At 41.3% G+C, this 16,678-nt stretch overlaps 1 protein-coding gene across 1 annotated transcript; it reads left to right on the forward strand.

Moving 5' to 3' along the window:
- The first annotated feature begins 4,546 nt into the window (after nt 1–4,546).
- On the forward strand, nt 4,547–15,520 carry MPHOSPH6 (M-phase phosphoprotein 6). The gene is made up of 5 exons (XM_052796143.1): nt 4,547–4,698; nt 9,101–9,213; nt 10,791–10,881; nt 11,901–11,998; nt 12,455–15,520. Exons 1-5 carry the CDS (start codon nt 4,648–4,650, stop codon nt 12,597–12,599), a joined length of 498 nt encoding a protein of 165 aa, XP_052652103.1. The 5' UTR covers nt 4,547–4,647; the 3' UTR covers nt 12,600–15,520.
- Nucleotides 15,521–16,678: the final 1,158 nt, after the last annotated feature.

Here is a 16,678-nt window from a genome sequence, read left to right on the forward strand (position 1 = left end):
GAAAGGCTGAGAACAAAGTGAGTAAAATCTCCTTTTACTGCTTAAAAATTCTCAGCTGGTTTGCTATATCAAAAAGCTGTCTCTTTAAACAAATCACACGGTTAAAAATGCCACGTTATAATTCAGCAACTAACTCAGAAAATGACAATTTAATCAATCAGAACCAACCCTCCTGAAAAAGAAAAAAAAAAAAAGAAAAAAAAATCTTCAAGCTTTCATGCAATGTGAGTGGTTGAAACTATAAAAAGGTTCAATCACTGTAGAACAAGCCTGCAGCATCAATGTTTATTAAAGTCAGGGGAGCCATTTATTGACCTGGGAAATAGCAAAGCACCAGCAGCACTGCTGGATTGCATTTTTATAGTTAACAAACGGAAGGTGATATTTTCCTTTTCTCTTTTAATTGTGATTCCATCAAATCCAAAAAGTTAAAAGCCTCTTGATTTTTAAAGGAAAGCAAGGAGAAGGATGCTCCACACCGTTCTTCAGTAATTCTCTTGCTCTGACTCCTAGCACTGGGATATATCAAATCATTGCAACACAGGATCAAATTTTTAGGCTTATCTGCATGCCAGCAGAATGACAGACTGGTGTGTGTTCCCCCTGCCACTTTAGATGACGGCAGAAGATAGGGCGCTACCATTATGAAGTTGGTTCTTTCTGTAATCAAAAAGGAATTACTGTATTTATTCACATAAAGGTCACCCTGCCACCAGGACAGCCAAAAGCACTCAGAATGAATTGTCTTCTCCAAAACTGACAACAGGCACTTTCTCCAAAGACACGCCTTGGTTCTTCTGGAGATTTTGTAACTCTATTTTTCTACAAGCACATTTTTAAGGCACACCTTTTCACGCCGTATAAATTGTGAACCACATAAGGCTATTAAAAGGAAAGCATCAGCAACGTGAACTGTGCTTATGGATCTGTGTTACCCAAATTATAGGAGTTTGGCTTCTGCTTCGTTCTTTCTACGTCGTTCCCGACCACGGGAAACCTTGGGGTCAACCGAGGAACACGGGGCAGGGATTTAAAATACTCTGCCTGTGTCAGCTGCCAGCTAAACCAGTGCCAATGCCAGAAAAGGGGACTTCAAAAGCTAAGAGGATGAGTCAGTGCAGTCTGAGCTGACATGCCACATGCTGAAGCCAAGAGCTGTAGCTAACACGTATCCTCCGTGGATTAGGTACAAAGCAGGCTGAGCAACGCACACGGGCCAGCAGGTTATACATGCATGCATCAAAGGGTAACGAATATTGTAACAAATCCCCTGTCACCTAGGACCTTAGCAGTTGTCAATACACTGCATGCATTAGTGGCTCAGACCTTGGTGGGAGCAAGGGAGATAAAAAACGGAGTCCTCCACTTCAAAACCGCACCTTTCTACCACTTAGAGAATTTCACACTATTTCTGTATGGAGCATAGGGTACAAAACTGCCTTTCTGATCCCACCCAGTCGTACACAGCACTTCACACCTTCCTTTCAGGTTTGCAAACAGACCTCCGGCAGCTCTACTTCTCATTTTCTTCTCCTCATTCATAGAGAAAAACACATAATATCCTCACTTAAAACATAGTGGAGGAGTTTGACACAAATTAATGACTCACCTGTCATACTATAAGAATTCTGATATTTGCAGGGGAAAAAAAAAAGGCTTCAGGTATTTTGAGAGCTGTAAAAAACTGCTTCAGAATTCAAAGACAGCTCACAAAAAATCAAGGCAACTGATAGGTTGGTGTAAGGTTTGAGATACCTCTTTTATGCTAAAATCACAATACTATGAGAATATGAATAAATAAAAGGTTAGGGGGAAAGTAACCCACGAGTTCCCTCAAATTAGATCCCATTGGCATGAAATTAGTTCACAGCTGTCACTTGTGTTGCTCCAAGAGAGACTACTTCTTAAATAATGTTAATGACAACTTTGATTTGACTGCTGTAATTACAAGAGGGAGAAGGGACCGCATTTCGTAGGAAGAAAAATCTTTTATCTGCTTGTTTAATGTACAATCTTTGATGAGATGGAGCTCCTTTCCCCTGAGTTATTTCCCTGAGCATTTTTGTTTTGAAAAAGAAATGGATTTCCAGGTTGAAAGCGGAGCTGCCGTGCAGCTGTCGGAGCTGTGGGAGAGGTGTTTAATTGTCATTTACAATGACCCTTCATTCTTCTCTAAACAGAGCATCTCTCCTACCTCGTCTCCTCACCCTCGCTCCACCTCAGAAGCAGGCATATTCACAGGGCTGGATTCTTCTCTGAGCTACCTCCACCACCACCAGTAAATCATAAAAATTTCTCCTATAATCAATGGAGTGTCTTCAGATTTACCAGACAGTATAATCTGGTCCACGAGACAGCTGATTGTTATCTATAACCTCCCCATCCAATTCAAGCAATGGGAGATGTAATCCAAAAATTTCCTTCGGACTTTTTTACTGCCAAAATAGATCAAATTCTGTGGCAGCCTTTTTACAATCTCCACTTTTCTAAATAAACATCACAGAGCCCGTAGTGCCTTTACTGCAAAACACTTCTCCCCGCCTCTATCAAAGCGGGTTGTTAGCTGATGTGCCGACACACAAGACAAACAGTTGCAGCAGCTCCATGCAAGCCCATGGTGCAGCACCAAGACATGGGGTGCAATGGGGCTCAGGCTGAGGATCCTGAGCTCTCGCTTACCAGGGAGCACCAGGAATAATCCTCATGGTTAGATGAGTTGAAAACCCCTTGCGCTGTCCCCCTCCCAGTTAGACACCGCATGGCGTTGTAAATTATTAGACTCGGTTCCCAAAGATTAAAGGGTTGGCGGCATCAATGCTCCTTTACATCAAAGGTGTCAGGCAGCTGGTATGTGCAGGGACTGTATGCAAAAAAGGCTGCAAGCACAGTCTGCTGAAGGAGGGGGCTGCAGGAATTGATGAGCCAGGTTGCTCCACGGGCAGGGCAGGGGGGACGGGAACAGCTCTCGCAAAGGACACCAAGCAAAGCCAGGCACCGCCATAGCTCAGCGGCTGGAGAAGTGCTGATGGGCGCGCAGTAATGTATTTAGAAGGAATCATTCGAAGTACGTTCCTGGACTGTAAATTAACTGAAACTGCTCAGAAAAAGCCCTGGGTGACATTGAAGGCCATGCAATTAAGCGCAGGGCTTTGATTTGCAATGATCAACAAAAAGCAAACACATTATTAGAATGCACAGCAAATAGAAAATAACACCAAAAATGGTGAGATTATGGCTGTATCATATTAAGTAACAGCTTTCCCCTATTGGTTTCTTCACTAAGATTCAAACATATTCATTCTCTGATGAGCATTCATATTCACAAAACTGCAAATTTCTTACCAGCCTTCTTTTGTTGGGAAGGGTTGATAGCTGTTAATGAGAAAGTGAACAGAGAAGGAGCTAAACACGATGGGACCAAACAAAGTGGGATAGCTCCCACACTCTACAAAGAGACTTTCTCGCTGGGGCCTTGAATTTCAGAGCAGCTTCAACTCATTTACAGAGCCTGGAAATGAAGGTGCCTTGCCTATATGAAAATAAACTATTTCCATGCAGTGTTATGACTTTGCCTTAAAGTGGTTGTGGCTCCATGTCTCATTCACGTTTGTGGCCATTTTAACTCACTGAGCTTAACTGTGTAATAAGGATATCTAGATGTGGAAAATTCTTCCTCCTCCTTTCCCACTGCAATCAGGTGCCCTTCATTATACATTTTTGTGGTCTCTATTAGAGCATAAATCTTTACAGAGTTCTTCAAGCTTTGACCTACATCTTGCATATACGGGAACTTTTCTCCCTAGATTGTCTTTTGGAGCACACAAGTTCATTAAAGTTTTGAACACTGAACTCTCAACTCTTATTGCTTTATTGCCTGGTTTATGTGCCCAATGTTGAAACAGGTGTCAGAAATCTGATTTATGAGGATATATACAGAAATTGTGGTACCTGTTTGTGACTGAGAGTCAGCCGACAATTTCACATCAGGATTTCCTCCTCAGCTACCAGGGCCCAGCCAGGCAGCCCGAAGACAGCACTGCCAAGATTGACTTCAAAGATCATGATTCGGGACTAACAAAGCGTTGAAGCTTTTTGTAATATCTGAATTTATGCACTTTCCAGTTTTAATCACATTTGACCGTTTTGTGGTTGGGTTTTTTTTTTTTGGAAGTCAGTGCTGATTTTAAAAAATGAAAGCTAAACAAGTCAAGCAGTCTCCAAATGCCAATATGAGACAGATTTTATACTCCCTCTCCTTCCCCCTTTGAAAGACCAGAAAACTATGGATGAAACCGTAAGCCGGCAGCACTACAGAACACACAAGCGCTGATAAGAAATCTCAGGTTCCCCTACTAATTTACCACTTCGTACCCAGTCGGATTTCTCTCCTGCCCACACACCCCACCTCCCTCACCCCCCATCACCGGCTCTGTAGAGGAAAGTTGTTTTTAACGTTGTTTTTGCACCCACACCCCGCACGCCTCCGGGCTGTGGGCAGGGGCCTGTCCCTGCGGCCGCGCCCCGGACGCGGAGGGTGGAGCCGCGCCGCCGCCGCCGCCTCCTCCCGCTCCTCCTCTGGCGTTGTGCGGCCTCGGCTGTTACGCGAGCGCGGGGATCGAGCGCGGCCTGCGGGCAGCGCCGGCCGCCATGGCCGGGGAGGTGAAGACGAAGCTGTCCAAGAACCTGCTGCGCATGAAGGTGAGGCGGGGGGGCGGGAAGGAGCGGAGAGGGGTGCCTGAGGCCCGCTCCGCGGTGGGGTGAGGAGAGGGCGGCCCGGCCCGGCCCGGCCCGGCCCGGGAGCGGTGCCCCGCTGCTGCCGGGGAGCTGCCCGCCGCGGAGCCGTGAGGCGGCCCCGGGGGCGGGAGGATGGGGCCGCCGGCGTGGGCTTGGGCCGCGCCGGCACCCGAGGCGTGTGGAGCGGCCGGGGGGGGACCGAGCCGCGCTGTGCAGCGGCGGGGCGTCTGCCGGGTGAAGCGGGCCGCGGCCGGAGCCCCTGGCCTGGCTTGGGGCGTTTTGCGTGTCCGCCCTCGTCTGACACGGGGGCGTGAGTGACCGTCTCCTACGTCCCGTAAGGCTCGATTTAAAATAGGTATCTGTGTATCTTCAGCGTCGCTTGCCCTTTCACTCAGGCCTGCCGCTTTCTGGGCTGCTCCCCTCCAAGTCGGCCGGCAAGAGGCGATTTCGGAGAGCTGCCACCGAGTACCGGGCTGCTTAAACGCTGGCGAGAGGTCTCAGAGGGGTTATAAACTGGAGGGTGTGGTCCAGGTTTCTTTCTTTTCTTTATGGGGTCCATTTCTTTGTCTGTTTACATTAATGGCTAATAAAATACCCCACGTGAACGGCAGTGTTAACCGCCTTTCCCAACTCATAAATGCTTGCATTTGTAACTGGGCTGTTAGTAACATCATGACGTGCCTGTTACCTTGGCATTGTGAATCTTATGTCAAGACCCATGTGAAATTAGTCTCCGCTTACTGGCTAATGGATTCTGCTTCACGTCGTGTACTACAGCACCTAATTTGGTAGAGTACATTCTCCCGTGATTGATGGTTCTTTATTGCTGGAAAACAACCAGTAGAAGTTGAGTTCCCATTACTTTTTTTTTTAAATGTTAATATCCATTAAATTTTTATAACTTATTATGATGGGGCCTTTGTGGCTTCTTGCTTGTGATGTTTTATTTAACCATTTTTTTCCCCACATATTTATATGGGACTATATTTCAGACACTGGCTGAAAGGAGTTTAGCTGACTTCAGTTCAATCTTTCACGCAAAGCGTACTCTGCTACAGTAAGATGGTGGCATATTTACCCCAATTAACAGATGTTGCTAACGAAAGACTAAAACCCGTGGATAGAGGGAATGGAACACATCTTGCCTCACCCTCAAAAGGGGGTAGATGTTGAGCTTAGTTAGCCAGCAGTGTATGACAGAGTAAGACTCCCATAACCTGGATTGCAACATCATTATTTTTTCTTATTTTTATGTAATACTCTCTTTTAAAGTGAAATTTCTGCTCCTGTTGTTTGCCAGTTTATTAACCCCCTGGAGATTTCAAAAGCCAGTTTTTACATTTTCTTCCTTGGAAGGCTATGGAGAACCAGCCTATGAATGTGCTGCCTTGATATTTGCAGGGTTACAGTCCGGGCAGTAGTAACCAACCAGCTTTGAAGAGATGAGTAGGTTTGGAAAAGGTCACACACAGATCTTGAATTTAGCACTTTCCTTCTGCAGATCATCTTGTTTATAAATGTTTTAATTAATCCTTCAGCAGCTGCCTCCGCAGGTACTGATAAGAGGCATTATCACAATTCAGCAGGCGGGTGAAGTGGCACCCAAAGGTGACGCGGGGTCAGTGGTAGCATTTTGAAGACCATTTGCGCCAAGTACTGAGCCATGTGTCCTCACCACTTGATGTCAAAGGATGGCTCATGCTTTTAGATCTTGCATCATTTGATCCAGGTCCCGTTGCTTGGGGAAGCTAATCCAAATAACCACTCAGCTACTGACTTACATACTCTGTGTCTATTACAGTGGGTATATTTTTAATTCATCCATGTGTGTTTACATTTTAGATAAATGTGATCACATATTTTTAATCTAGTTATTCCTGTAGTCATCTTTAGGAACAAAAATCTTTAAAATGTAATGTGAAATGATTATTTAATTGGATGCTTGTAGCAGAATTTCTCCTGTTGAGATTTCTGACTGGCTAACCAATTTCCTTGAGCAATATGGTTTTCCACATGATAGATTCACTTATTTTCCTGTAGAAGATACTGTAATTTTAATTGGAAAGCTTTGACATATTTTGGAGCGACTCAGAAAACAAAAAGTCAATTTTTCTTTCATTAAAGATCTTGTACAATGGATGCAAATAGAAATATAAATGGAAAATGAGACACTAGCACTATATTGGCTTTTACTTTGGAGTTTGGTTTGGTTTGCTTGGGCATTTTGTAAAGACTGAAGAGCTGTGGGGGGTGTATGTAATACACATAGTACGCATCTGTGTTACCTATATATTTTAAATAAGCTCAGTAATGCAGGGTTTTTTGTTGGAGGGAAGTGTTTTGTGATGCCTTCTTGGGCTTTATCCCAACAAAGCCCATTTTAGCTGGGACCTAAACTATGTCCAGGTTTAGTGTTCCCCACTGGCACGTTACCTGTCAGCCTGCAGGCTTATCTAAACACATAAATGATTCTGCTCTAAATGAGAGGGGTAAAATTAGTTGATACAAAATTCCTTTGCAGTGTTGCACATTGTCCTGGTTTCAGCTGGGATAGAGTTGATTGTCTTCCTAGTAGCTGGTACGGTGCTATGTTTTGAGTTCAGTATGAGAAGAATGTTGATAACACTGATGTTTTCAGTTGTTGCTAAGTAGTGTTTAGTCTCAAGTCAAGGATTTTTCAGCTTCTCATGCCCAGCCAGCGAGAGAGCTGGAGGGGCACAGGAAGTTGGCACAGGACACAGCCAGGGCAGCTGACCCAAACTGGCCAAAGGGGTATTCCAGACCATGTGCCGTCATGTTTAGTATATAAACTGGGGGGAGTGGGGGTGGGGAATCACCACTCGGGGACTAACTGGGTGTCAATTGGCAGGTGGTGAGCAATTGCACTGTGCATCATTTGTACATTCCAATCCTTTTATTATTACTGTTGTCATTTTATTAGTGTTATCATTATCATTATTAGTTTCCTCTTTTCTGTTCCATTAAACCATTCTTATCTCAACCCACGAGTTTTACTTCTTTTCCTGATTTTTCTCCCCCATCCCACTGGGTAGGGGGGTGTGAGTGAGCAGCTGCGTGGTGCTTAGTTGCTGGCTGGGGTTAAACCACAACACACATACAGGTATGCTTTGATAGCCACAAAGCAGTTTTTGTACTGGAGTGCATATAAACTGTACTGGTAGACTTGCCTGTAGCTGGGAATTACATTGGTATAAATGTACACCTCTGACAGGTACAGTTATTCGAACACTTTATGTAGACTCTAAGGGAGGTCCCAGCTCCTAGGGATGTGAGAATATTATGATTATTACCATAAAGTTGTAAGAGTTGTTTTTTCCAGCATGTTTGTTTAACATTGTTGATACTTAAATTGTCACTCAGTTCAGGCACCTGACTTGAGACAAATGGAAATAAAAGGTATGTTTCACATATCTCAGGTCTGTAGTTTTGCGCCGTCAGCAATTTTTCATAGGCTGTGACAGATGTCCTCTTTTACTCCCAGCTGTGAGAGAGGTTAGGCTTTCTATCTGCCTGTTCCTGTCCTCTGCCAAAGATTATCACAACAAAGGAAGCAATTTACAGGAATGTCCTTGTATTAGGCAAAAATAGCAGTCTTACCCTAAACTAGGTTATTGGTCTTAACTAATTTGGCAGACTGTTCCTGCGGTGAGTTAACAGGTGCTTACCCATGCTGCTTGACTGGTACTTTGGTGGGTCATCAATGAGAAGTTAAGAGCTGGTAACATCTTCCTTTAGCACAGCTGGACACAGAAGACTTCTTTTCATAGCCTCAGTTACTTTTTTCCACTTCCAAAGGCAGGTTCCAGCCTTCAGAGCTACAAACGCAAGCCAGTTCATTAAATTAAATCTGAGAAAAGAAGAGGATGGTTGAAAGTATAGATGTTTCAAAAAATGGCCAACCTGGTATGACCTAGCTCTAGCTCAGAGCTCCAATGCTGTTTGTATGGGTGGTGGTGGTTTCTGATACGCAGCGATAACTCTAACACCATTATGTTCTCTCTGGCCTTTGTTGAAACATTAGAAAAATCTTAGCAAAGTTATGGAGTTGTAACATCTCAGGTCCATCAAAACTAACCAGGAAAAGTCTGTTTCTTTGTGTGTAAGTACAGATGTGGCTGACTGTTGACTTCCAGTAGATAGCTGTGATCAGCAGTTGTTTACTTTTCCATTACCTCTTTGCCTAAACTTAGACCAAACCCAGAGAAAAATCATAAAGAGCATTTACTTTTTATCAACTGCTAAATGTTATGTAATGGATAATTGTCATCATGCAGTTACTGCATGTTCAGAACGTACTCATGATGCAAAAAACTAAAGTTGTGTGTTTGTGTGTCTTTCTTTTTAGTTCATGCAAAGGGGTTTGGATTCACAAACTAAAAAACAGCTAGAAGAGGAAGAAAAGAAGATAATTAGTGAAGAACACTGGTATCTTGATTTACCAGATCTAAAGGAGAAAGAGTAAGCTTGTACCCTTTTGTACTTTTTATCATCAGTGGATTGTTGTGGAGTGGGAATAGAATATACATATTTTTTTCCTATAAAAGAAGTATTACTAATAACCAATTAACAGAAGCAAAAATAATGACAGAGTGGCAGTACAGCTTTTTTATTATTTATTTTCAGGGACATTGTCAAGGTTGCCTAGTGTAGTTTAACCTACTTTCATTTCTTGTGTGTGTTGTTTTCTTTCACTCACACATTCTTCTAGATGCATGTAATTAGTTTTTCAGGCGGGGACCAGTTCATTCATTGCTGTTTTTTCCCTTCATTTGAAAAAAGAAGTTTGAAACCTTGTGTTAGTAAATTCACCTTCAGTCACACAGTTAGGTCCACTCAGGACAGCTCTGTCTTTTTGAGTCCAGTTCACTTCAAATCCTGTTTTTGAAGTAGGAGAGAGAACGGCAAAAGTAAAGGAAGGCTTAGCTAATAAGAAATAAAATGTCCGTTCCTGCTATTTAGAAAGGTGCTTTAAATAGCAGGAGAACTACTTTTAAAATTGCTTGATTTTTCTCCTTTCAAAAGAGGGTGAAAATTCCATTGAGGGAGAACATACATAGTTTTTAAAAAGCTGGGATGCAAGGAATTAGCTGTAGTTGAATAAAGTCATTGATAAACTATTTTCCATTACTGTTGTTGGGTATGACAAAAAGGTATTTGAGCTTCAGTTGCAGCAAGGAAGGTTCAAGGTGGACATTAGGAGAATTTTTCTAACAATAAGGCTATTGAAGCACTGGAATAGATTGCCTAAGGAGAGACTGGATTCTTCATCATTGGAAGTCTTTTCAGGACAGGTTAGATGGACCTCTGCTGTTCATGGTACATGTTTAATTGATCCTGCCTTGAGGTAGGAGAATGAGCTTGATCTCTTCAGCCTGACTTCCTATGACTGTAGGAGTTTGTTTTACATGGAAGATGAAGAGGATCAGGGAAGAGGTGCATATGTGTGCGAGGAAAAGAAGGATGGAACAATTCACGGAAGTACTTTTATCTAACGCGTGTCTTATGAACACCTCAGGGTCATGTTTCTTTTTTCGCTCCATGCTCATTAAAAGGGGAAAAAAGGAGGGAGACGGTGGAAGTCTTTCTCTGCTGAACAGAGAATTAGACAGTGTTTTGTATCCTGACAGACTCAACTAATGCCAGGTGTAACATCACAATGAAAAATTAATTAGAAGTTTTTGCTGGTATAGTAATGCCACCTGGAGAGTGATATTTATGTGGTATTTTTATTCTGGCAAAAGCATTAATGTAGGTGGAATCATACCAGTAAAGAGGGCTTTTTGTCAGGAGAGTTAATTTTGCTTGTGGAACTGGCACAGCTTTACTGGCAAAAAGTATTCCTTTGCACTCCAAGCTCCTTGTATTGAAAGATTTATCAGAGCAATTAAGCTTCAGAAAGTAGTTGATGGTTTAAAATACACTGTGGTTTTGTTTATTTGTGTGGGGGGAAGACAGCAGATGCTTTTTGCATTTGTTTAATTTGATTATTTTATAGTGCACCGTTTGACAAAATGCTGGGTTTGGGTTTCATGCAGGAGCTTTATAATAGAAGAGAGGAGCTTTATGCCATGTGAGGATCTACTGTATGGCAGAATGTCCTTCAAAGGATTCAATCCAGAAATTGAGGTACCATTTAAATGTTCTGTTTTGAGGTGGTCTCACATTAGGATTGAAGCCCTTGGGGATGGGGATTTGAGTGTTGACACTGCATGCTGTTTGGCCTGTGCGGCACCTTCCATAAATCCTCCCGCGTACAGGAAGTCTGTGATTCAAACCAAAATGTTGGTCAGTGCAGCATCTGGTAAATAGAAGTTTTTTATCATGTTGTGTTGATGGTCAGTAATTGCACAACTCCTCGCTGAAGTGCGGAAACTGTCCCACATGCTGCTCACCCAAACGATAGCTCACTTTTCCTCCTGCCATTTAATTTAGAGTCCAATCCTATAAACATTCAACCCTATTTATTCAACACTTACTCATGTAAGTAAGGGCGTAAAGTTCCAAAGTAAAAATTCTGGGCAAGAGAGTCTAATTTCCTTCTGGCATGATTCATGCTGATAGAACTACACTGAGATAGTAATACAAATGTTACCACTGAACTGAAGCAAGAGGATGAAGGTGTAAAGACTAAGAGGTATGCAAAAGGCTATGCAAGGTGATTTACTCGGGGATTCTTTTAGTTATTTTGAACTTGCTCTCACTGTGACTTGGCATATTATTCCTTCATGTTTTTTTGCTAGTAGTTTATTGTAAATCCTTGCAGATACTTTTCCTTCTTAACAAAACTATTTCAAGGACTATGTGCTAACATCACAATGAAATATTAATTATGATCTAATTCTCTCATCTCCTGAAGATGTCTGGCATGCTCTTGAGGATGTTTGAATAGTACAATTCGCTGAAAACCCTGTCTCTGTGTTGCCCCTTTTCCCAAAGGCAATCTCTAAGCTCAGTTTAGCAACAGGCAGGCATGTTGCCTTTTCTTCATGAGTTTTCGTGACAATATGCTCTAGCCTGACCGGGAACAGCAAATAATTATTAAATTTGGTTCTTACCTTTTATGCATTTCTCCTACCAATGAATTTCAGCATAGTTGCCATTGTGTCAGGCTTACATGTTTGAGCTACTTCTTATTTCATTTTCAGAAGTTAATGATCCAAATGAACTCTAGGTGCAAGGAAGAAGAAATTGAAGTGGATGATAAAATGGAGGCTGATGTGTCAGATGAAGAAATGGCCAGAAGGTGAGTTATATTTTACAACATGATCAATATTAGCTAGGAATATGGTACGTTACTGCATTATGTGTGGGAAAGTAGACACAAAAAGCAAACAGACAAAATAAATGAAGAAAAAACCCCAACAGATACAGTACTTTACTGAACTGATTTTCCAGGAATTCTGGTGTGTATTCAGTGGAATCTCCATCACTTTGGGGGATAAAATGTCTTGTAGGGGTTTTCTGCCCTTTGATATCCAGGTATTCCATGCTAATTCCCTCCTTGTTCCAGATTGCTGACAAACCCAAACTATCAGAATGAATAATATTGTAATGAGTGATCATGTAGTACTTGTGCTTCTTAAGCTTCTGATGACCAGCTTTTTTACACTACTTAAATTGTTAGTTAGATTTATGATTTGCTCCATTGAAGTTTTCTCTGATTTTAGTAAAAGCTGTAAATATTTTGCTATCTTTACAGATATGAAACATTAGTGGGAACAATAGGGAAGAAATTCTTGAGAAAAAGAGACCAGCGTGTACTCCAGGATGAAGATGAAGATGGGAATAGTAACACAAGACCTAGCAAAAAAGCTAAGAAAAAGTTCTTAAAACCTCAGGATTAATGTCAACTGCACAACTGGAGCTAATAGAAATGTTATCTACCAAATATAGTATCATGAACTAGAGGTAGTTTGGAGTTCTTGCTATTTAATGTAAAGAACAGATTTGTAAATCTGAGTCTGTTCTCACTGAAATTTCTACCATCCACGTGACAAACATTTTTCAAAGTGGATGTGTATATAATGGATGTCATACATCCTTTCCCCTCTCAGCAGCTTTTAATGTGTGGGGCACTAATCCCATCAGTCTTTTTAAATGTTGTGCATAACTAGATTCAGTGTCATATGCAATCGAGAGCAACTTTGTTTACAATTTATGATAACATCTGAAAGAAGTATTTGAGTAAAGATGAACTTTGTCCAATCCAGTAAGGCAGTCCCACTTTCACTGCTTTTTTTTATTATGAAAGTGAAAACCTTTGCTGTCTTCAAATTGAAAAAAGTCAGCAGAAATATGTTTGGGGTTTTTTGTTGTTGTTTTTTTTTTTTTTTACTGTGCTAAAAATAAGATGGGAAAAGAATAGAGAGATAAAATCCATTTTGTTGAATTTTCTTTTTTATAAAGCTCATTTAAAAATAGAGGGGTTTGTAGTAAAACTTTTTTTTTATAGAGCAAGCCAAATATTTGGCAATGTTTACAGTTTGACACTTGAGCAGATTGTGAGTCTTAATTTCTGTCTTCCAAAAGAAGTTTGCTAATCTTGCCTCTTTCAGCAAAAAAAAAAATCCAATCTTACAGTTATCTAGGTCTTGTCATAGAAGTATACTAACGGCTTCAGAAACCTATTTGAACGCTGAATAAAAACTGATTTTCTTGTGTGGTTAATGATTGCGGTTTAGCTAATTTAATGTAAAAAATGTTGTTTACTACAATCTGATACAAGAAGTGATCCTGGTTTGTGCTGGCCACAGATGTCCCCAAATATTAGTTGACTGCACTGATTTTTTCTGTGTAGTGTGCAGTGAAGGCATCTGAAGTAATGTTAGGACGGAAACATGCTCTTTGGTCAGTCAGTACTCTGGGCCCATTGAAAAATGTCAGTTGTCGTGTCTAAAATCATAGCAGTTCTCTGTATCCTGTCTTTCAACAAGAAATATTTGTTTCTATTACTTCATTTCCCCAGCCAGATGTCTAAGTTATTAATCCTTAATGCTGACTTTCTGGAGAAAGAGGAATTTGTTAAATCTAAGCAAGTAGTGGCCATTCTGTCATGGACACAAGAGGCTTTATCTTTTTTTTTGTTTAACAACTGGGTGAAGCAAGACATGAAACTCAGTTATATAAAGAAAGAGACTGTGCGTCTGCTGTATTTTGCGTGTGATATATGAACTATAACCCATATATCAAGAGCACCTCATTAGATATTCAAGATGGATCACACATGGAAAGAGAAATATACTTTTAAGCTAGTAAGGGGACCTCATACAGGTGGAAAGTCAGTGATTCATGATCTGAGATAGTTTTTCAGAGCTAATTAAATGCTACTGGTTCAATTACTTAAAACCTGATCATATATTATTGCTAGCTGAAAAGAAGTTAATGACGGCAAGACATTTTTCTTCCCATGGAAGATGTGACCTGAGCTAAGAAATGATTTATTGTTGGTCATCACAAGAAAAACTCAGAATATATCCCATTATTCTTTCTTGCTTATTAGTAGGGAAATGATTCTCCTCTATCTGAACACATTTTGTCAATGGAGAGAGAATTTCTGCATAGCTATGCTGGATAGTTGAGGGGGGAAAGTGTGTTCTAGTGAACCACCAGCAACCAGGAGATGTCACTGCAATTGCACACCCTGAGAGACAGTAAATTGGAGAAGGTTCTGGTGGTGTCATGTAAATGAGCTTTTGGGTAATTTTGATAACAGTTAGTGGCTCAGATGAACTCTGCGTGAAGTCTTTCTTTGCCAATGCTCTATGCAGAGAGCTCTCTTGCATTGCAGAGTTCTCTTCAGTCCAATGGGGGGTAATTTTGCGTAGTTAAAGGGTGTTCTGCCATACGCTGGTCCTTAATTTTATGTCATTTCCTGACGGATGGCTGGAAATGTGGGTAAGAGCGTGAGTGAACTCTAAACACCTTCCTAGAAAATCCATGATTTTGGAATCTGGGAGGGGGGAGGAGAGGGGAAGGGGTGGTTCTTCTGTTTCCTAAACATGCCCAACACCACCTGTGAAGAAATGATAGATTTTGGTTTATTATCTTCAAAGCTGGTTGCTCTGCTGTTCATGTTAGGTGGTGGCTAGGTGAGCTATTGAAATGCTACAGTAAGACCAGCTACTAAATTTTAGCGCAATCTCTTATTCATGGGGAGTTTGTAAAATGCACCTTTAAAAGCACCATTCGTAGTGCATTATCATGAGCAAGACAAAACAAAATTAGCCCTACATGACATTTTAAATGCACTTTAAGTGCCCAGAATTACAAGCGGGCATTTTATGATGGGATCTTCTGAAATACCCATCTATATTTCCAACCTTATAAATACATATATATATAAAAGAGAGAGAGAGAGATGCATGTATGTATTTTAAGTCTGGCTCTAGCTTCCTAGTCAGGGTAGAAACATTCTGCTGTATAAAATCTGTGCTTGAACTACTCTTTGACAGAGATGCAAGTGTAGCAGTGAAATATTCATAATGCGAACCTATATTAATTCAAGCTTTCTTGGCTCTGACAGTCTCAAATGCAGATACATTTTCATGTGCAACTTCCTAAGCTGTAGAACTTTCCCACGTGGTCATGTTTCTAAATTAAAAGCATTTCTTCTTTGAGAACAAAAGCAAGTTGGGATAGGTAGTAAGCATTTTTGTTGAAGAAAATGGCTACTTGCAAAATGTGATTGGTAAAGAGTTACCAGACACCAGAAGTGTTTGTGCCTGTTACGCTAAGGTACCTATTAAAGCGAACAAAGCAAAGTGTACATTGTAGTTTGTGCTCACTGACAGCTCACAGTGTTAAGCTTAAGCAAGTCCCTTGTCAGGTGAAGTTTTGTCCCTCCCTTTGACAGGCTGACTGTTTATTTCTGTAATAACTGCTGATGTTGGAAACATGTAAGTATTGAATATCTTTCTTGCTGATGTTTCTTGTTTTGTTACTTTTATTCTGCTTAGTATTGGATCTTAAAATGTCCAGGACCAGAGTCCAACTGAAGTGAGCCATCCTGTATCCTCCCTTTAGTAATGCATGAGCTGATTAAACTTTGATTCTTTGGGGAGGGGGGAGGATGTTCAGTGGTGCCATGGAGTTTGAACTGTGTTTCTTCTGTTATGTGTCTTGTTTTCTAATAAGACACTCCATTATACAATTCTACAGTCGCGGATGGCTGTCGTTGCCATTGGGCATTGAGTGTGTGTATAATGGGCAGCTGGGCTGGGATTCTGGGACTTAATCCAGCATTCAGACTTAAAAAGAAATTCTCTTGTCTTTCTGTTAATTGGAATACCATACTTCTAAATTGTATATGGAATTAGACAAGTCCTGAGTGGGGGGTTATATGCGTTTTTTCTGCTTCATTTCAACAACAGTCAACGACGAAAACTGCACGATAGCTTAGGCTCTCATTAAACTTTTCTGAGAGAGTGTTAATAAAGCATAGTGGTGGGTGAAGGATGTCAAACATCCCGTTTCTCTTCTGCATGTGAATCCAAGTTTCTCTGAGAGCTGATGCTTTAAGGACTCAGTTTTCTTTTCTTTTGAGTCTGGGAGAGCATCTGCCTGCTACAATAATGCCTTGCTAATGGAACCCCAGCATGAGACCTCTGGGTTTGTTTGGGTTGGTTTGTTTTTACACCATTCTCGCCTCAAACCTTTGAGACGTTTTGGGTCTGGCATTCACGCCTCAATAACCTGCTCTCATCAGCTTTTGGGGAGCTTCAGCTAAACTGTGAAACCGTTCCTCAGCTGTACGTGTTGACATTTCTTCGCGTGATCTGATGTTGCACAGTGAGGACCTGGTTATAATTGTCACATTGAGAGGAAAAATCCCACTCAGAGAGTGGTTATCAACAGATGGAGTCAGAGGGAGGGTTGAAGCTTTAGTCACTGGCAGCCCCGTAGATCTTTAGTACGAACTGAACAG

The sequence above is a fragment of the Harpia harpyja genome, chromosome 9 (genome assembly GCF_026419915.1).
Source record: "Harpia harpyja isolate bHarHar1 chromosome 9, bHarHar1 primary haplotype, whole genome shotgun sequence".
NCBI lineage: Eukaryota > Metazoa > Chordata > Aves > Accipitriformes > Accipitridae > Harpia > Harpia harpyja.